We start from the raw sequence: 20745 nt of genomic DNA, 5'->3' as shown, positions 1-20745 counted from the left end.
CAATTTGAAAGAGTTAATTCAAATTTCAAAGTCATTGACGCATTTTGTCGAACAACTTAGGTTCATTTCATGAATATAGCAAACGAATTCGAAGGATGAAACTTTCAGCTCTCATTTATCCTTTTTCTCCATGTATTTCAATTTCACAGACACGAATAATCTATCCCCAGTACAAATTTTGAAAACAAACAAAGCTCGAAAAGATCAAACAAATAGATTCATATCTTGTTGAGCTTGGCGAGGAGGAAGACGGTGGCGGAGGTGACGGCGGGGATGAACAAGTCATTGGGCATGGAGGTCGGAGCTATGCGATTCTTGAGGAAAACGGCGAATGCAGGAACTCCGAAGATGAAGAGTAGAAACTCTTTTACTCCTCCAACGCCGGTGAACCCAGCTCCGATCAAAACCTCCTGAAGAAGCTTTTGAAACTCATCCTTCGAGAGCTTCTTCCCCTCACCGAGATTGTGTCTCTGCGTGATTCAAGTATACGAGACGATGATTATACCATTTTTTCCGGGGAAAAACTTTCAAGTCTCAGAATTGAAACCAAATTTAATTGTATCGAGAGCAATATAAAGTTACCTAATTTTTATACAATTTTTCGCAACTTTATTTTTGAGTACATTATTTTGTCAGTATTTATTTGGGTAAATATACATGACATGCAATAATACATAGCTTATGAAATCAAATTATCTATTGTGATTTACATCATTGAATTGAGTCATCTATTACATATATAAAAAAAATATTATTGTAGTTATGTATTTCTCTAAATATATAATCACTGTTATTTTATTAGAGATGAAATGATCATATGAATGATATACTTTTTCTTTTTTTTTCAGGTAAAAAATATGGATGGTATTTCATGTGAAATGTTTGCAAATCGAAAATTTTGTGCTCTTCGCTGCTTTGCTTTTACCAGTTTATGATCAAAATTCGTGTTCTTGCTTCAACTATGGACCCAAGATACCATAATTTAAGTCAATAAAAAAGCTATATAACGAAATAGAATTTGGAAGACTTTACCTCATAAGCTCCTCGTAATTTCTCAACACTTGGCACCTTAAGTTGGGTACCACCAAGTCTTTTATTAATTTCTCTGTCAACACCAAATATTATTTACATCACATGTAAATATCATACGATTCATAGCACAGTCATAATATTCTGATGCCGACTATTTGGCTCGATCCATTGTGATTTTTATATTTTATATAGCATTGTACTTAAAACTCATGTTTCAGAGGAAAGAATCCTTAAAAGAAATGGGAGAAACTAATTGTTCTTGAATCCTATGGGGTTCATAATTAAATTCCGGGGGAAAAAACCAATTGAGTTAAAATAATTTCTCTAAGCCGAAAAAATTCGATAGCCAAACTAATTACATTAATAAGTAAAAAGAGAACAATGAAATAAGAAAGGAGATAAAATTACTGGACAGCTTCAGCCACAATGCAGTAGAAGTCGCCGAAAGACCATTCTTGATCATCGTTTTTTTCTTCAAGGCGTTTACGGTAGCAATTTTCTGCCATAGCTTCCAAGTCTTTCCCATTCACCTCTCCATTCCCTTTTGCTACGCTCCATTATTAATCGAGTAACACCAAATAACACACGAACATAAAATACACTATGTTTCGTTGATGGGAGATATAACATATATATGAAAAAATTAAAAAGACTTGTGGCATTGGGAGAGAAATTAAGAGAAAGGACGAACCGGTATTGAGTGCTTGACCCATTTTGTAATAACTTCTTCTTTCTTTCTTTTCTTTTCATATTGTAACAAATTTGAAGGATAATATTGAGAAACCAAATGTTGGAGACGTGACTTGTGACTTGTGACTTGTGACTTGTGACTTGTGAGGTGGGCTCAGTATCTTGGCATTTCCTGATCGATAAGCCACGTATCGGAAGCGTGACATATGAACATAAGGATCGGGAGAAAAAAAAGTTAGATTTAATTTCGCTTTCTATATAATACTTTCATTTCTCATTTGAATATTAGCTAACTCACTGTATCTTTTATATCTCGTAATTAATTGACCACTGTATTTTAAGATACAACCCTCGCTACAGATAAAAGAAAATATGGCGTCGAAATGAATTTTGAAAGTTAAATTGTAGTAGTCTAGTACATACTATATAGTGAGTGAAACTTTAATGTTCCATTATTTGTTTTCTTTTTAACCCATTAAAAAATTAAGGTGACATACAAGTACATATAAGAGCATGTTCAATGCTAGATCTTCAATGCTTAAACAATATTTAATAATAAATCTAAAATTAAAAGAAAGAAAAACTATTTTGGTTCAGGAAATGGAAAAAATGTTTTGGTCGTGAGAGAGAGAAAATGTTTTGATTTCACACTTATGATCTTCTAATTATTTGACACTTGTTTACAAGCATCGCATCTTAAAACGCTAGAACAAGCGTCGATTCTCACTTCAATTAATTATTTACATTTATTTTTTTTTTAAAATATCTCAGAATCCATTTTAAGCGTCCCCATTGAACGTGCTCTAAGAGATTCTTCAGTTTTGCAAGAAAATATGAAGGTGGAAGAGGCATGCAGATCTTTCTTAAATTAATGAAAGTCTCTCTGTTCATATGCACACAATGGAGATTAATTATAAACCAAAATAAGATATATTTGCGTAAAAAGGATAAATTATTAAAATGAAACGACCATATGAAGCTTTGACACTTGGAGAAAATCACATGTCAACACATAGAGATAACGTATTTCTATGTTCACTGACAACGATTACCGAATTACACCCCATATCCTCGTCGACATCGCGTCACTCAAATTTTTATTTATTTTTTTCTTAATGTGGACTCTTTTGAGACATTAAGATTCAGAATAACGAATGAGTTTTAAGTAAGTACTAATTATTTCTATGATATCTGATTTGTTTTCGACATTGAATTCGAACATTGTAGAAAACCGGATATAAGTAAAAAAAAAAAACAAAACTCAAGTCACCAAATCAATTTTCTCTAGTAAACTAGTAGATCTTAATGTAATTGGCAAGAGTGTTAGAACTTTTAACGCATAACAGATATTTCAATCTTGAAGTCGCTTAAATATTGTGGAAATTAAAACGAAATGAATCGATTGCATGAATTTTTTTATTTGAGTATGATTCTATACTAGCTAGACTGAGTAAGATAAAATATATTATTACATGATATAAAATTAAGTACAACTAATACATTAAATATACTATAAGAAAATTTATACTTATGAGAGTATGCAACTGATTCCGCACCAGACAGAGAAATTCGTTAAAGGGGCTTCAAGAAATCCAAACGCAATTAACAAACGCGTATGTTAACTGCGATTTACAGACGCGTGTTGGTAATCGTTCATAGCGATAGTAACACATCCCTAGGGAGCGACCAACACTTGTCATCGATCAGAAGACTTAAAAAAATTTAACATTGCTTCTCAACTCTGAACTCTTTCTCTAAAATCTCCATCATTGTTGTCGCCACGTCACCATTTCCCGCCCTATAATTAGGCAAGCAACTCGCAAACAAAGAGAGATACAGACAGCAATCAAATCACAAGAAGCCTTGAAAAAGGAAAATAATAATTTAGAAAAGAAAAGGAAAAAAAAACTGACAATTGTGCTCAGAGAAATTCAGTGTTTCCTTATTCGTCTTTTCGCCACCTCTCCCTCTCTTCTGCAAACTTCTCGAACCCATTACTCTGTGTCACAAAAAAAAAAAAAAAAAATCAACCAGAGAGATTGATTGATTTTGTTATCCTATACGGTTTTTTACTGATATACTCGCTAGATCGATTATAGTGGAGGGTTTGTTCCAAAAAGATGGAGGAGAAGAATAAGGATAAGGAGGGAAAATCGGAGTTTACGTTCGAAGACGACGAAGAGAACGAAGATCTAGAAGATAGCAGTAAGTACGAGAACGATAGTGGCACTGATCAAAGCGATGTCGCAGATCTTCCTGGTGACGACGACAACGATGATACTTTCATTTCCCAGGTTCAATGGCCTCAAAGCTTTAGGTAATTTTTACATTTTCCCTGTAAAGCTCGAATCTTTCGTATAAAAAAAACAACTTTTTTCCCTTCTAGAACCAATACTCATCTGATTCATAATTTGTGGCATTCTCGGTGATTTTGTATTGAACAGAGAGCTTTTATGATTTTGATTGTTTCTTCTTTGTGTCAATCAGGGAAACGACTGATTCGTATACGATTGCTGCATCACCAATCTTCGGGTCTCTCAGGAGTAATCCGAGTTTCTATAGACAGAGCAGAAGTAATCTAGATGTTGAGTCAAAAGCCCCTTTGCTCCCTGAGAGGAATGAAGAATCCGACAAAGCCTCAGCTACACAATCAGTTTGGTCTCATAAAGGTTCATTTGCTGAAGAATTGCCCATTGGAGGCTACGGATGCAGCTTCACTCAAACCATTTTCAATGGTAACAACCAAGAAAAGATTATGGATTTCTTGGCCTAATTAATTTAGAAGACTAAATGTGTAACATTTAAAAAAAAAAAAACTCTGTATTGGTTGCAGCGATTAATGTAATGGCTGGAGTTGGGCTTCTCTCAACTCCTTATACAGTGAAAGAAGCTGGTTGGGCAAGTATGGCGATTCTTCTCTTATTTGCGGTTATATGTTGTTACACCGCTACTTTAATGAAAGATTGTTTCGAGAACAAATCTGGCATTATCACTTATCCTGATATCGGAGAAGCAGCTTTTGGGAAATATGGTCGTATTCTTATATGTGTAAGTCACTTTCAAAGATTTGATCTTCTTTTTGATTAGTTTGAGCGCTTTGGATCTGTTGTTCTGTTTTCATTAGCTGCTGCATCCATAAAAAATCACAATTTCTTATGGTTTCTGCAATGTTTTGTGTTTGTAGGTGCTATTGTACACGGAACTCTATGTAAGTGAAGATCTTTTTGTTCCCTATTTAACCAAAAAGCTTGTTTCTGTCTGCACAATGTGAACTTACTCGAATCTTTGTCCACTTTTTTTGTAGTCATATTGTGTTGAGTTCATCATATTGGAAGGGGATAACCTTACGGGGCTTTTCCCTGGTACATCCTTGGATTGGCTTGGGATGCGTCTTGACTCTAAACATTTATTTGGAATCTTAACTGCTCTCATCGTTCTTCCAACTGTTTGGTTGAAGGATCTTCGAATCATTTCCTACCTCTCTGGTACAATCAACTTCTTTTTTTTGTATATATATTATTGGTTTCTTTAGTCAAGAATCTTGAATCAGTTTCTTTGATTCCACAGCTGGTGGAGTTATTGCAACTGTTTTGATAGCAGTAAGCACGTTTTTCCTCGGGACAACGAGTGGCATTGGGTTTCATCACACTGGTCATGCTGTGAAATGGAATGGAATACCATTTGCAATTGGTATCTACGGATTTTGCTACTCAGGCCATTCTGTGTTCCCAAATATATACCAATCTATGGCAGATAAAACCAAATTCAACAAAGCAGTGATCACATGGTAAAACAAAACAATCCACTCTTATAGTATAAGCTTTTGATGTGTTGATCTAATTCTCAAGTTTATATTTTGTATGGTTACATTGCAGTTTCATTTTATGTGTTTTGATATATGGAGGAGTGGCAATCATGGGTTATCTCATGTTTGGTGAAGCCACCTTGTCTCAGATTACACTAAACATGCCAAAGAACCTATTTTTTTCGAAAGTGGCGCAATGGACAACGGTTAGAAAAGAAACCCGTTTTTTTTTTTTTGATCTCCATCATCTTTGGAATTTCCATATTACATTAAAACTCCTGATGAATCATGGGTTATCTCATGTTCTGTTTTATCTTTTCTATATTCAGGTTGTGAGTCCGTTTACAAAATACGCTCTCCTGATGAATCCACTTGCAAGGAGTATAGAAGAACTATTACCTGAAAGAATCTCAGAGAACATATGGTGCTTTCTTCTTTTAAGAACAGCACTCGTCGCTTCTTCTGTTTGTTCTGCTTTCCTTATCCCATTTTTTGGTAAGAATGTTAAGCTTAGGAAGGTCGAGAACTTGAATGTCTTGTTTCATCGATTTGCTGCTTAATGGTCTCAAGACTCATAATTGCTTTGTTGCAAACTGGCTATTGCTTTCGACAGGTCTTGTGATGGCTCTAATAGGATCTCTTCTCAGTATACTTGTGGTTAGTTTTTCATTATCTCTCCTCTCCCTATTTCCTTAATATCCTAAGAAAATTATTCTTATCAAGTCTCGACACACACATTCTTGGATCAAAACTCAAAAGTCTTTTACATAAATTGTCAGGCAATAGTAATGCCAGCTTTGTGCTTCATAAAGATAATGGGGAACAAGGCTACAAGAACACAGGTATATAGAATGAGCATTTTTAGCCTCTTTACAATTTATTAAAAGTAATTTGGGGATGATGAGTTTCTGTATTTGGATTCTTAGATAAACACTGACTTGTGTTGTGTTGTGTTGTGTGATACAGATGATTCTGAGTTCGACAATAGTGGCGATTGGGTTGGTAAGTGGAGCCTTGGGGACATATTCTTCGGTTGCAAAGATCATTAGAAACTATTAATGAAGAAACTCCATGACAAAGCCCACATAGTCTCTCTCGTTTTCTTTGAGTTGAGTGTTTTTTGTTGAACCTAATAAAATCTTGATCAAGATTAATTTGGAATTTAAAGTTAATAAATTAGTGAAGTGTTTGCTTCCTCAAAGTTGAGGTTTGCTTTTTTTTTTTCTTTCTTATGAATTCTTCAATTTTCTGAAGCATCCTCCTGTTTAGATTGGGGTACAATGCGCACTCCTATAAAATAAAACCATAAATAGCAAAAGAAGTAAAAAATGTGTTTACCTCAAAAAGAAAAAAGAAAAAAGAAAAACATAATATGTTTACCTCAAAAAAGGAAAAAAAAAAATTAAACAGCATGACGCAGTGATAAATGAACTAATTGAATATTTTTGGCGGAACAAAGTTATTAGCAGATTCCATTAGATTGCAAATTGGTAGAAAAAGTATATATTTTGCTTAAACTGATATATAATTTTTACCACCAGATAATTTCTACATACTCCTAATTTCTCAGATGTTCGATAAATTATAATAATTCACCCTGATGTTGGATTACTATGACTGTAAAATCTGTAATGTATTCAGAGGTTGAAAATATCAAAATTTTAGTTTGAAATTCCGCATTTAAACAATTAAAAACTATTCTATTAATTAATTTTAAAAAATTATTATTGCATTGTTCTATACTTCTATTATATGGAGATGGGTTCATCCAAAAAATCTTCCAAAATCCAAAATTAAAAAGGTATACATCATACATCTATCCAAATGTTCTACTAAAGTCCATCATAACATAAAAGCAAAGCTTTAAATGTATTTTTTTTTCCCTCATTTATGATCATCTTACTCAACGGATGTCAAACCGAGTACATAATTATTACCACCAAATTGAAATTCGACATGTTACTTTTTTTTTTTTTTGGCATGTTACTTTAACAAATGTTTTGGAGAAATGTTACTTCAGGTAATTACATATACAACACATACATCGACCGCCTGATAAGTTTTGATAATTGTTAAACAACCAAACAAATGCAAGATTTAACCCTCGAACTGAACACGATTTATATACTCACAAACGCAAATAATTCGACCCCAAACAAAGAAAAAAACAGAACTACATATGTAATATACCGATATGTAGGTTTCGACGGAACCCTAAAACTATAAAATGACTTCTTCTTCTGGTCGGTGTTACATTTTTTTTTCAATAAAAAAATATAAGATTTTCAGAGAGAACCAATGCTTCCTAAGGCATTCACATTATAAAAGCCAGACGAGAAGAACCCTGACACACCTGCCGACATCTGAGGAGCATTGTTGAACACATCCTCATGATCCAACGGTGAGTAATACTCAGGGATCCCTTCATCCAACGGCGCATGATTCATCTCCTCCTGGTGGAGATCTGCGGAGGCGGCGAAAGCTTTGTGCTCCGGAGGTAGATCAACGGCGTCTTGACCGGTGAGTTCTTGAACGAGCTCTCTAAACTTAGAAGCGCAAGTCTCCACTCTCATCGGATTTGATATGTATCGGACTTTGATGGGTTTGTTCGTCGTCGTCATCTTTCTCTTCTGCTTCTGTGGTGGTTTCCTGGTCGGAGATGATTTTCTCTGGTTTAAGCTTGTGAGCAACGTCGATGATGACTCCATCTTCTTTGATTCTTTGTGAAGAACAAACGTTAAATAAAAATGAAAATCCAGATGTGAGCTCTCTATTGTTTTTAGCCCCAATTTGTAAATATATATATATAACTACAAGGTTCTTGTAGGAAGGAGAGTGGAAATTAATGGGAAAAGGATGCAAACAAAAATTGAATGACAAGTCCCATTTAAGTCCTCTGGCTGCTGTTTGTCGACGGCGCGTTTCATCCACGCGCGTTTTTAGTCAAAAGAATACCCTCCCTCAGCTTACTTCTAAACAAGTGTGATATATATCATTTATTACTTCTAAACTCGAGTGTAATGTAGTTTGGAGTTTGGACAATGGACTCAGAGAAAGAAAAAAAAAACTATAAATAAATGGTCGGGAGAGTGACATAGAGTGGATTGTGGGGGTTTCACTTCTCTTTTTAAAACTATACACTCATGTTTTATTTATAATTTATACTACATAATATTATATCAAATATATTTTGTTGGCATGACCTATATATTTGAATGCATAAACAAAACGATTGGTAATCAAATTTATCATCTTTGTTATACTATGTCACCAAAAAAATAACCAATTCACCACATAAACACCTAAAATATTTAATGATGGTTCAAATCTATTAAATTGATCAATAAAAGTAAAGGCCCATTTCATATAGTTATGATTACAAAAATTTAGAAATAAAGTATCTAGACATTAATTTTAGTACAAAAAAAATTCAACTAATTGGTTAGGGGTAGGTTTTCACCGAAAACTCGATGTGTGGATAAAAAATTGTTTCAACATTGGAAATAATGAATGCTCCCCAAAAATATACAAGCCAATGTCACAGGAGGAAAATTTTTTTTTTAAGAAAAAGTCTTAAGAAATGAAAAAAAGAAACTAAAATTTATTCACACGATTATTTTGTTAAGAGTTTCAGGCGTGTTGTGCATGCGCCAACTCAAGCGCGTGATGGAAAAAAATGAGGATATAGTTAAACTGAAAGCCGCCGACGGCTAGCCATCAGGATTCAGGACATCCTTAGAAGCGCCACGTATCGCTGATGTAGACACATAGACGCCATGACGTCACTTGACCCGACGATAGTGACGTCACCCGCTTAATTATAACTGAAACTAAAGACAAATCATTTTTTATTAACATCACAAAGACAAATCACATAAATGGAAGAAAAAGAAGAAAAAGAAGAAGAAAAAAAAAACAAATTTAACGAACCATTGTGAATTAATCCAAATTTGATCCCAAGCCCAAAAAAAAAAAAAAAATTAACCGAAAAATTCAAACCATAGATACTTATCTTTGTGTAAATTTCTAACTCTCTTTTTAGTGTATTTGGCCAGTATGTTTTGCAAGGGTCTCTATGTTAAACATTTGTTTACGTTCGTTTCCTCTATTATGTATTGTTTGATAGCCAATTAGAGGAAATAATTGAACTCATCAATTTACATCTTTAAAATTGATCAATTAATAATTCGTATTTTCCTCTAGAGTGTACTGACCTAGTAACATTTATTGATAATAATCTTCGGACAAGAAAGAATGACATTATGACAAGACCATCCAAACGAGATGATGAGATGTCACGGGTTGGCAAAATAATGGGTTTATAAGATATTCGTGAAGATGTTTCATATTATGCTATACATACCTTGCAAAAAATATCTTACATCTAAAAATTAAATACACGCAGAAAATATTAGTTGAAATTTAGATTTATAGCGAGAGAACTAGAATGAGAATAGCTCTTCTTATGTTTGATATGCATACAAGCTACTGATTTAGTATTACGTACGTATGTACTATGTAAAGTAATTTAATTAGAGTCGATTCAATTGTTGAGTATATATGGAATATTAATTTAGACTGTGATCGAGCTTTATAGAACTAAATCGTGATTTAGTTTAGTGATTTTAGTTGACTGTTTGAAGAAAAAATTTGTCAAAGATATATTAAATGAAATTTAGAGTTAATATATCAATTTCTAATCAGCTATTATTGTTTTTTAATTAATCTTTGTTGCGATATTATTTTGGTCGACTCCAACAAAAGAAGTTAATTGCTAGACTTTATACATCAATCAATATGTAAAACCAGTAGTGTATTGTGTATATGCGTAGATTGTCAAACGTTTTTTGTTTAACAAAATTGTAAAAGTGTAAATCTCGAATAGTAACGTATGATTAGAAAACAGAAAAATTTGTAGTTCGGGAAATAATTGACAGAAGTGAAGGCTAAGGGGGTCCAGGTGGACAAGTGGGAAGAGGGAGGGTAGCACTGGGGTGTATGCTGTGTGGTCAGTCCTAATTAAAAGGTCTCTTAAAGACTTAAACTCAGTCTAATATATATTAGTGCGGGCCCTCTAATCTCCCTTCCCATAAGTTTAAGCAAACCCTAATTATAGTTGCCCTTTAATACTTTATTTCTCTTCAAAACGACTATGTACGGTTTCAACGTGTATTTTTAAACAGCTTTCTTAAGAGTATAAATATTGTCTATATAATTCACTAATCAAAAAATGTTGTCAAAAGCTTAGAGAAGTTTGTAGGGTTTTTAAAATTCTCCCATATCTATATGTTCGGTTTAGTTTAGTTTAGGTTTCTTTGTTTTTAATAGAAGCTTTAAAAATTTTTCATAGAAGTCAAGTCACACGACTCACGAGAAGTCGGGGACCGTACATAGGCTTTAAATGATGCCCAGATCATATCATTTTAAACAGATCAAAAAAATATTAATAAAAAAATAAATAAGATCATGCAGAACTGGGTGAACAGCTGTTATTTTACCGCAATTCTGGAAAAAATTATTTTTCTTTGATTTTTCTGTATTAAAGATCTGCATACAGATCTCTTAATTTTATATTAATATCTTTTGTTCTGTATAAAATTTGTGAATGGTTAAAAAAATCAGATCATTTTATATACAAATTTTCAGCATTTATTCTGCTATCCGAGCCATAGTAACATTGAGAGTCTTTTAGATAATGACAAATAAGATAAACCCAACTATACGACTTACCTCGATGTCCATAAAAGTTAGAAAAAATATCGTCGATCACGGAAGAATTATCATTTTCCCATCATTGCATCAAATACGTCAGATTTGTTTTTTTTTTTTTTATGGATAGTCAGACTTTATATTGTATCCACGTCAAACGATACTTCAAAAAAAAATATTTCAAACCACTATTTTCACAAAAAGAAAGCAAAACGTTTTCATATTTATAGTTGGGATATATCAATCTCATAATTCATAAATTAAAAATCCGTTTAAAAATAGAATGATATATTTCTTGCAGATAAAATTCTTAATTTTCAAGAATTTGTCGGCGGATACCTTGCTCATCTCTAGGTAATGACCGACAATGTTGATGGCGATGAGATATTAATTTTGGCCTAATTACAGGAATTGCAATAACTCCATAACCGAAGAAATTGGCGAAATAAGAAGTTTTGTTGGAAACAACGACAAAGAAAATGGAAACAAATGAGAACACACGCATTCGTGGTTGCATCATAAGGAGAGCACGTGTGTTGACTTTGAAGTAAACGGATCGAAACGACTTCTTTCTGATATTATCTTATACGTATCTGTGGACAGTGGACTTATTGTCCACGACGATTTCCATTACACATTATCGTCCAACCACTTAGACTACGACTGGTGTGTATATGGTAGAGTCATGAAAGGGGAGATAAAAAGGAATAGAGACGATGGTTTTAAAAAATAAGAAAATTAGAATAACTTAATCTCATGTTTCTAAGTGCTCTTTTTATTTTTCTAGCTGAAACGGAACAAAAAAATTTCAGTTAATTCATGGAGGAAAACCAGAATAAGCAGCAATACTCTAAAGGACATTACATTACCCTTTATTAATTTATTTGTTACTTTGTGTAGAAGATAGCGAGTAGACAGGATTCATCTAGTATCTGGATCCTATATTGTTGTCATGGTGTTTAAGTATAAAATGGTACCTAAATATAATATTTTGAGAAGTTAATAATACTGTTTACAAAAAAAAAGCTCACTGGAACAAATTATAAAAGCAAGGCTTACAAGTTACAACCTTCTTCATCAATGATTCTCCAAATCCATATTTTAAGAAGATAAATAAGAGAAGCCCATTGGACCAAACTCCAAAAGCAAGCCCCGTCGGTTTCGCGAGTTCGTAAGAAAACCGTTAATTGTCTTGGTTTTGATTGCATTCTTTAGTTGAGGGTTTGGGGCATTCATTTTCTTGCTTATCTTCAGAGGCATACAAAAACCAAGTCTTTTTCAGTTTCTCGTGATGTTCTCCTTAAGGTTTAGTTAAAACTGCTGATACTTGTTTGTAGCAAACTCTGGAGCGTAATGTGTGCTCTCTAATCCAAAGCATACTTAAGAGGAGAAGAAGTGATTGAATGATGGAACTGGCTGATTTACTGTATAACGTGCTGTTAATTACGCAGATTTACAAATATTTCTGTAATCTATAATTTCACCGCTAGGTTTTCAAGTACTTGTTGTGTTTGATTCTCTACTTTAAAAAATAAAAGATCCGTTTTCTATTTTCTTTCAAAACTCATCAACTGCATTTGTCGTATAGTCCACTTCACTTTTAGTTGAACTACACAAAAGGAGTTGACCAAGTCGGTTTTGATTTCGTGAAATTCTGGCTTAAAAAGACTTTTAAGATTGTGTGTATATATCAATAAACCCACCTTTTGTTCCATAATCTTTAAAGCATCATATACACAAAGTAGTTAGAAGTTTGGTAGAGTTAGTCTAAAAAAAAAAAAACAAAGTAGTTGGGAAGGCGTTTACGAATCCGATACATCTTTAGACCAAGTGAAAATTCGATTTTTGTTGATTTTGAGTAGTTTTAAGATTGAAATAGGTCGAGCTAAAATTTCTTGCGGGGAGCACCAGCTGTCACACACGACAGAAACTGTAATGGTGGTCACTTTCTCAATGAGTGTCTCATGGTAATGTGACTCCTAATAGTCTTATTGACCCAACTAATGGCATTGGTTCTTCCTCTGCCCCCACCTAACCTCTAACTGTATTTATTGCTCACCCAATTTAATGTTCAAAAATTAAATAGCCTCACTACGAATCTTTACAATCTCTAAAGTCTAAACCCCACTCTTATTGTTTGCAATTCGATGTCTCTTTACTGCTTTCTTTTCTTTATAAATAACATCCTTTCTTATTGCTTAAAACTACTTGTAAAATATTATGTACACAGAGACACACACACGCTAAGCGTGAGTACATGGAGATAGCTACTTTTGAATTGCGTGTGTGAATGGCCAAAAAGGCAAAAAAAAAAACTTCTGTTTTTTGTTGAGCCGCAGAGTTTATCTCTGTAGTCACTAATCTCACTCTGTTTTTTTTTTTTCTCTCTCTCTCTCTCCCTCTCTTTGATTCTCCCTCGTTTCTTGCTTTCAATGGAGAACAAGTTCCTCAGTTTCCTCAATTTCCTGTCGCCTTGTCTCTCCAACACGATTTGTGGGTTACTCATATTTTCTTGGCTCGCAAGAAGCATTATCCGTAATGGGTTTAGAACATTAGCATGGAGAAGGGAAGCAAAGAAGAAGAAGAAGAAGAATACAGAAGATGAAAAGAAAATGCCTCTCCTTGATTTGCCTGACTTAACTTTGGATTGCATCTTAGAGAAGCTCTCTCCATCAGAGCTATGTGCTATGACTTGTGTTTGCTCTGAGCTTAGGGATAAATGTGTGAGCGACCATTTTTGGGAGAAGCACATGGAGAAGAAATGGGGAAGATTAATGAGTGATGCAGCGATTCAAGAGTGGAAATCTCATGTCTCCACGTTAATGGGATGTCTCGGGAATTCGAAACGAAGCAGTAGTAGAAGTAACACACAATGGAGGTCGAGGCTTGTAGCGAATCTTAAACCCTTTTCATGGTTAAGTAGAAACCATGGCTGTGAGAAAAGAGGTTCATCATCATCATCATCGAATCTAGCACCTATTGATTCTGTGATGTATTGGTACTCGAATCTTGAGAATGGCAAGTTTTGGTTTCCTGCTCAGGTCTATAATCGCGAGGTAATGATCGAATCATGAATAAAGGCTTCACCTTTTTGGGACGAAGAACCAATTTCCAGACAAATAGCTTATTGGAGATTGTGGGTATTGATTTTTCATCTTCTTTTGCCAGAACGGACATGTTGGATTCATGATGTCTTGTTACGATGCTAAAGTCAGATACGATTGCAAGACTGATACATTTCAAGCAAGGTAACACAACTGTGACAAAATATTATATTCCATTTCCGAGAAATGTTGAATTTTTTTCAGATTCTGAGATTTTTCAGTGTCTTGCTCTATCAGATACTCGGCGCATGGCCGGCGTGCGGCGGAGGAAAATGTGACGTGGCAGAGGCTGAGACCGTCTCTAATCGACACAGAGTCACGTGATCTCCACGTGTCCGACTGTTTGCAGGGACTCAGACCCGGCGACCATTTCGAGATCCAATGGAGAAGAACCAAAGAGTTCCCTTATGGTCTCTTCCTAAAATTTTCTTCAAAAGTTGTCGATTTGATTCAAAACATTTGTCGCCGAAAATGAGTTTACCTGAAAACGAATTGTTTTTTTTTCCGCCGGCGTAGGTTGGTGGTACGGAATCGTGGGTCATCTGCAAAACTGCGACGGAGAAGATAATTGTCGTTGCAACTCGGACGGTAAAAATTAAGAAATTTATTTGTTTTCCCTAGTAATGAAGGGGAAGGAAAAAAAACTTAAATTTTTGATTTATTATGCAGAAAATGTGGTGATGGAGTTCAGACAATTCAGACCGGAGTCACCGTGGAGAACGACGGTGTTAAACCGGAAGGACCACCGTGAGACGGGAAACGAAGCAAACGGTTTCTACGGCGGAGTAAAGAAATTGGGTACTGAGGAAGAGATTTCTACGTGGAAGGGATTGTGGCCACCGCTAGGACTCTTGGAATAGTTTTATTTTGTTTTTAAACTTGTTTTATTTTTGGGTGAGGAATTTGCTTTAAAAATAGCAAACTCATTTTCATCTTTAAATTCTTATTACGCTAGAGATGTACAAAAATCAAGTTGATTGTAAACAGAAATATGAATTCACACAAACAAACAAAAAACCATGACTTTGGTGTAAAATTGGCAAAAACTTTTTTTACAGAAGTGTGTGTTTAACGCAATTGCTCAAGGGATGTGGAGTTTTTATTAGAGAACATGATAAAAGGGTTTATTTTGTTCAGACTTAAAATCATAGGGGGCAATATAGCATAAAAAGGAAAAATGAAGCTCTTATTTGCAATACTATTTAATTAAGCTTATAGCATATGCTGATAAATTATTTGCAAACGATACGAAAGATTCTGGATTGTTCTCTCTCTCACTCTGCTGATTTGTTTTTTGTTTTGTCGAAAATAAATAAGACTGTATAATTTATATCTGATTGATATTTGAATTCGAGAGGTTACTGAAATTTCCAGGAAAGATCATTCGTAGAAAATACATAGAAGACGACTTCGATCGATCTTCGAATCCAGATTGATTCCGACGAACTCGCTCCACGATTTATTGACTTTGGCCCTTTTCTGTTCATCCGACTAAGATGAACGGAGGTCCTTCTGGTTTCAGTACGTCCCGAAACATCCCTTTCCTCCTTCGCTCGATCAGCTTCTGGGATTTTTGTTTCATCCTGGGTTTTTGATATATGTTGAATTTTGCCAAATCGCAGATAATGCTCCGGTAACGAAAGCATTCGTCATCGCGAGCGCCCTTTTCACTGTGTTCTTCGGGATCCGAGGAGGTCCTTCCAAGCTCGGCTTGTCTTACCAGGTAATTTCTCATTTCAGTGTGCTATTTTTTTGTGTAATCCCCTTACAGTTGTTGGAATTTAAGAACTTGTGGGGTTTACAGGAGAATTAGGATCGGATTCTGGCTCAGATTTGTTCCCTTTCGATATTCTAGAGCTATAGGCTTTTAGTTACCGATTGTTGTGCTGCCTCATTGTGTTATAATTACCAGCTTTGGCACCAGAAAAGATTGCGGGTTACGATTTTGGATTATGCTTACGTTTCCTGTGGTCTTAAAGGCCAAGGTTTTGCTTTATCGGGAGGAAGCAGCTGAATCCAAATAAAAAGCTTCAGTCTTGGCATTATGAGTTTATACAGTCACAGTCAGTGATGGTGAATAATAGATTGTTAAAGCAGATTTAGGCTCCAAATCTTGACCGTGATGTTAGATAGTTCGATAATAGATCGAGTACTTAAGCAAATTTAGGCTCCACATGTTAACCATCATGTGTAAAATAGTTCAATAACTTGCCTCTGGTCATCTAATTGTGTATGCCAGTGACCTCGGACCTAAAAGATGTTTGATTGTTTCAAAGCTTCATGTTTCATTGTCTCTGGAGAGTAATTAAATCTTAAATCTGTTCCTTTTGTGAAGGGCTGGTGTTGCTATGAGAACTTAGATGTTACAGTCGATTTATTTATAAACTTTCCGCCAATCTCATTGCAGGATATTTTTGAGAAGTTCCGGATATGGAAGTTAATCATATCGAATTTTGCATTCTCGTCCACACCAGAATTGCTCTTTGGCTTGTATTTGCTGTACTACTTCCGAGTCTTTGAGAGACAGATTGGTTCAAATAAGTACTCGGTAAGGGATAGTTCAGTTCAATTCTATCTTCATGGTAGATTTATTCGTCATGATTTTTCTCTCCGCTATCCTGGTAACTATAAAGATAACTGCTAATAATTTCTTCAAGATTAAAAAGTTTAATTAGTGCTCATTCTGCAGGTTTTCATCTTGTTCTCTGGGTTTGTGTCACTAACACTACAAATCATTTTATTATCACTGTTCAAAGGTATGTATCTTACAATTTTCAGATAGTCTCTTCAAAATATACACTGTTTTGCTCAGTACTCGTACTTAACGATATGAAATAGGGGCGCTAATGCAGAAAAATGTAAGGGATCATAGTCATTAGTTAGCTTACATTAGCCTTGATACTAGTCTCACCAATCATCAAAGTGCGTAGGGATAAATCGGTGATGATCTTTTATTGGTTTCAAATTCTGTCCTGCTTTTTTCTTCACTCTCAAACTGTTGAAGATATTTTGCAAAATATTCTTATGGCCCATAATTCAAATTATCAAGAGCTGTTTTTCGTCTGTTATTTGATATGACTTTTATACTTTCTGTAAAGCCAACATTTTTGCTTATTTTTGTAGATCCTACGGCAAACCTACTGACATCTGGACCATACGCCCTGATATTTGCTTCCTTTGTACCCTTCTACTTGGACATTCCAGTTTCTAAGAGGTTTAATGTATTTGGTGTACACTTCTCTGATAAATCATTCATCTACCTTGCTGGTGTCCAGGTAAACAATACCATGTTTTTACTTGTACAGTTCTTTTTATACAGTAGAAACCTTTTTCTTAGATTGATAATTTTTCTCGGTTTCCATTTTTGTAGCTTTTACTATCATCTTGGAAAAGATCCATGTTTCCTGGTCTTTGCGGCATAATTGCTGGTTCCTTGTACCGATTGAACATCTTTGGTATCCGCAAGGCAAAGGTTATACCTTTCTGACATTTTCTTACTAACATTATTTATTCCCTCGAATTGGGTTTTTTTTGTCGCTTCTTACTAACACTAGCATTTGTCTAAAACACATCACAGCTTCCGGAGTTCATGGCTTCATTCTTTTCCCGACTTTCTTTGCCATCCTTGAGCAGCCATTCTCAAGCACCAAGAAGGCCATCACCCAACTTAGGTCGCCAGGCAGTGGTAAGTCTTTACCGTTTCCTTTTGTCTATGTTTCCCTACTTTAGCCAACTCTTATTTCAATCTTAAAAACCCATCTTCGTTTGCTGACATGTGATATTTGAGTTTATATAGAGATCTTATCGTGCTCCAATGCCGTCGTCAAGTATAGAGCCATCTGAGGAAGCCATAGCTACTCTAGTATCTATGGGATTTGACCAGAACGCAGCAAGACAGGCCCTTGTACACGCTAGAAATGATGTCAACGCAGCCACCAATATCCTTCTTGAAGCGCACTCTCACTAGACTCAATAGGAAATTTTCAGAAACATTGTTGATTCAAGATGCAGACGCCAGAGGTATTCTTAGGGCCGTGCCTACTGAAGACGTTAAGAACATTCGCCTACGTTAGTCAATTTGTATGTAAAAGTTAGAAATTAAATTTGAAGATATATTAGTATATACGGTTTATGCTAAGTTTCTATATTCCTGAGCTTTGATTACAAAACCAATTCTCCTTTGATAAGAAAACAAAAGATCAAAATTACATTTCTGATGGATGATGAGTTGATTTAGCTGAATACTTGATAATATATCAAAAGTCCTTGTAAAAAAAGCTGGCTTAAAAGACTGTCCTAACCCAAATCATGCCTCTGGTTTCACATTACATACATAGATTTGGCCCACTACCGGCTGTAAAATCATCGGACAAGATTAGGCTTTCTTAACTCCCGAGTAAGTGAAAAAGTGATGAAACTCTTGTCTGAATCATTGTGTAGTCTTTGCTAGCGAGATCATAGATAGTTAGCTTGCTTCGTCTTTGCCTTCATCCATGGTGTAAACTGGTATTTCCCAGTTCTTGCTCTTTTTTTGATCATCTGTTAAAGTGAGATCCGTTTCGTACTCTCTAAATGTTTTGAAGAATGTCTTTTGCACCCATCATTATCAGTCTCTCCACCATGAATAACTGATAGTTGTTCTCGATGATAGGATCCAAAATCTCACTAAAATTCGACGAATAAGCCACTTTGTACCTGCAGTGTAACAAAAAGAGTCTTAAGCTTCTTACAAGAACACCTAAATATGTAAACTTGAATCTGGACCTCGTGATTTTACCTGATAGAGAGAGGGGAGAAGAATCCAGAGGTTCTCTCATTAGAACCGATGAAAAGAGTCCGTCCTGGTGGGATCTGCTTCTGTATCCTGCCCATGATAAACTCTGGACGTGTGTCTCTGTCTAAATGTGGAAACTGACTCCTTTCAACATGAAACCTGTCTTTTCTTGTTTTCAATTTGTCTCCACGACGAACATGGATTGCATCGTAATCACCGAGCTGTGCTTTTATCTGCTCAACCAAAACTTGTTTATAGAAAGCTAAGGCCTCAACTATCTTCTAAAGCTAGATTTCATGGTTGTGTAAAGTTCATTTACCTTTTCTGCAGCATTTCTCAATCTTGATGCTGCCATATTCGGGAGAAATGAATAAGGAAGCATGACGGCGCTGCGATTACTTCGATCCTTGCACTCAACAAACCTACCATGATCCATGAATATATATGATCTGATCAAGCTAACAAGATAAGAAAATGATGCCTGTGAAGAGCAACTTCGTAGTCATATAGTAAAATTTCCTCATCAATGCTTACCATGCCAAGGGACTTGCGGTTCGGTTAATAAGCAAAAGATTTGCAAAGTGGCTAGAGTCATTAAGCTCATGCCTATTGGCTCCATACACATGCGCAATCCCTCGTTTTCCCAGTTTCATACTCGTTGATAGCACAATGTGCCAGGCTTCCGAGTCATCCAAGATCACAGGGATCTTCTCAGAGATGAGGTCAATATCATACAATGAATCCATTGCACAAGAGCTCACTTCCCAACTAGGAACATACAAAGGAGGTAGACATCTCTTGTGTTAAAGTGGGAAACAAAGCAAAAGTAAGTCTTAAGGAACTCTCTCTCTCACCTTTCGTCTGTAGTTTGATTGTTGGATCGATTGAGTATGCCTTTCTTGTTATGTATTGGATTGATGCACATCCGAGAAGGCATTACAAATGTCCTGCAACAAAATTGTCAATTCAGAACAACTCCATCAAGTTTGACAATTTGGTGGAGGAAAAATGCAAATTACCTGTTAAGAAACATGGCTTCTTCAAGTGCGCATCTAAGGCTGGATTCTTGGTGACCCAAACCAGCACAAGTCTCGCAGTTCTTACCAGGACAATCGATTCTGTTCCCCCAATACAAATACTTGTCGGACAAACTGTGATGTCTCTTGCTTCGAGGAGACTTGACGAAATAATCAATCAGAGTTTTCCGATACGGTAAACCCAATTCGCCGGTGGACATCACCGAAGAGAAAATGAGAAGCAATGCGACGGCGAATATACATAACAGAACAAGTCTCTGAGATCCCGGAGTGGATTTTGGCCGATGGGTTTTGCTCAGTGTCGCCATTCAACTGTTGCGGAGTGAAAAAATGGAGGAAGAAGTAAGAAAGGAAGAATCTTTGCGACGGTTAGGTAGAGATTAGATCAGAGATGAGAGATCTGTAAGGGAAGGTCACGTGGGTGTCTCCGGCAAATGTGAGACACAAATCACGTGGTTTGGAACATTGCTCATGATCCAAAGATGTCACTGGAGGATTGTTTTCTCCGGGCGGCCATTGAAACTGTGAGTGCTCGACACGTAAAGTGTAGCTCATAGATCCAAGATTACCTGACAATGAGTCAATGACATGTAT

At 35.5% G+C, this 20745-nt stretch overlaps 6 protein-coding genes across 6 annotated transcripts; 3 read left to right on the top strand and 3 right to left on the bottom strand.

Annotated features, from left to right (window-relative positions):
* Positions 1-95: 95 nt before the first annotated feature.
* LOC18027728 lies at positions 96-1827 on the bottom strand. Its single transcript, XM_006411323.2, has 4 exons — positions 1724-1827; positions 1441-1579; positions 1033-1105; positions 96-470 (listed from the first exon to the last, which is right to left on the bottom strand). Exons 1-4 carry the CDS (start codon positions 1743-1745, stop codon positions 219-221), a joined length of 486 nt encoding a protein of 161 aa, XP_006411386.1. The 5' UTR covers positions 1746-1827; the 3' UTR covers positions 96-218.
* Positions 1828-3564: 1737 nt separating this feature from the next.
* On the top strand, positions 3565-6750 carry LOC18027727 (amino acid transporter AVT1A). Its single transcript, XM_006411322.2, has 11 exons — positions 3565-4039; positions 4210-4457; positions 4556-4770; positions 4907-4930; positions 5027-5207; positions 5290-5509; positions 5598-5733; positions 5857-6022; positions 6141-6184; positions 6307-6369; positions 6494-6750. The coding sequence occupies exons 1-11, from the start codon at positions 3843-3845 to the stop codon at positions 6584-6586; spliced, it is 1587 nt and encodes a 528-aa protein (XP_006411385.1). The 5' UTR covers positions 3565-3842; the 3' UTR covers positions 6587-6750.
* A 775-nt stretch (positions 6751-7525) lies between these two features.
* LOC18027726 (sigma factor binding protein 2, chloroplastic) lies at positions 7526-8380 on the bottom strand. Its single transcript, XM_024148231.1, has one exon. It carries the CDS (start codon positions 8233-8235, stop codon positions 7813-7815), a length of 423 nt encoding a protein of 140 aa, XP_024003999.1. The 5' UTR covers positions 8236-8380; the 3' UTR covers positions 7526-7812.
* A 5089-nt stretch (positions 8381-13469) lies between these two features.
* LOC18027725 (F-box protein At2g41170) lies at positions 13470-15355 on the top strand. Its single transcript, XM_006411320.2, has 5 exons — positions 13470-14292; positions 14405-14484; positions 14578-14750; positions 14857-14928; positions 15010-15355. Exons 1-5 carry the CDS (start codon positions 13669-13671, stop codon positions 15198-15200), a joined length of 1140 nt encoding a protein of 379 aa, XP_006411383.1. The 5' UTR covers positions 13470-13668; the 3' UTR covers positions 15201-15355.
* Positions 15356-15599: 244 nt separating this feature from the next.
* On the top strand, positions 15600-18559 carry LOC18027724 (rhomboid-like protein 18). Its single transcript, XM_006411319.2, has 8 exons — positions 15600-15861; positions 15963-16063; positions 16748-16888; positions 17030-17096; positions 17464-17615; positions 17711-17812; positions 17918-18025; positions 18137-18559. The coding sequence occupies exons 1-8, from the start codon at positions 15837-15839 to the stop codon at positions 18305-18307; spliced, it is 867 nt and encodes a 288-aa protein (XP_006411382.1). The 5' UTR covers positions 15600-15836; the 3' UTR covers positions 18308-18559.
* LOC18027652 lies at positions 18540-20678 on the bottom strand. Its single transcript, XM_024148178.1, is given in 7 exon segments — positions 18540-18931; positions 18933-19035; positions 19118-19347; positions 19434-19536; positions 19649-19882; positions 19969-20061; positions 20134-20678. Coding segments are annotated over 7 exon segments (1215 nt in total). The 5' UTR covers positions 20460-20678; the 3' UTR covers positions 18540-18805.
* Positions 20679-20745: the final 67 nt, after the last annotated feature.

The sequence above is a fragment of the Eutrema salsugineum genome, unplaced genomic scaffold (assembly GCF_000478725.1).
Source record: "Eutrema salsugineum unplaced genomic scaffold, Eutsalg1_0 scaffold_10, whole genome shotgun sequence".
Classification (NCBI taxonomy): Eukaryota; Viridiplantae; Streptophyta; class Magnoliopsida; order Brassicales; family Brassicaceae; genus Eutrema; species Eutrema salsugineum.
The sequence above is the reverse complement of the archived record's forward strand: the minus strand, read 5'-3'. Positions and strand labels throughout refer to the sequence as shown.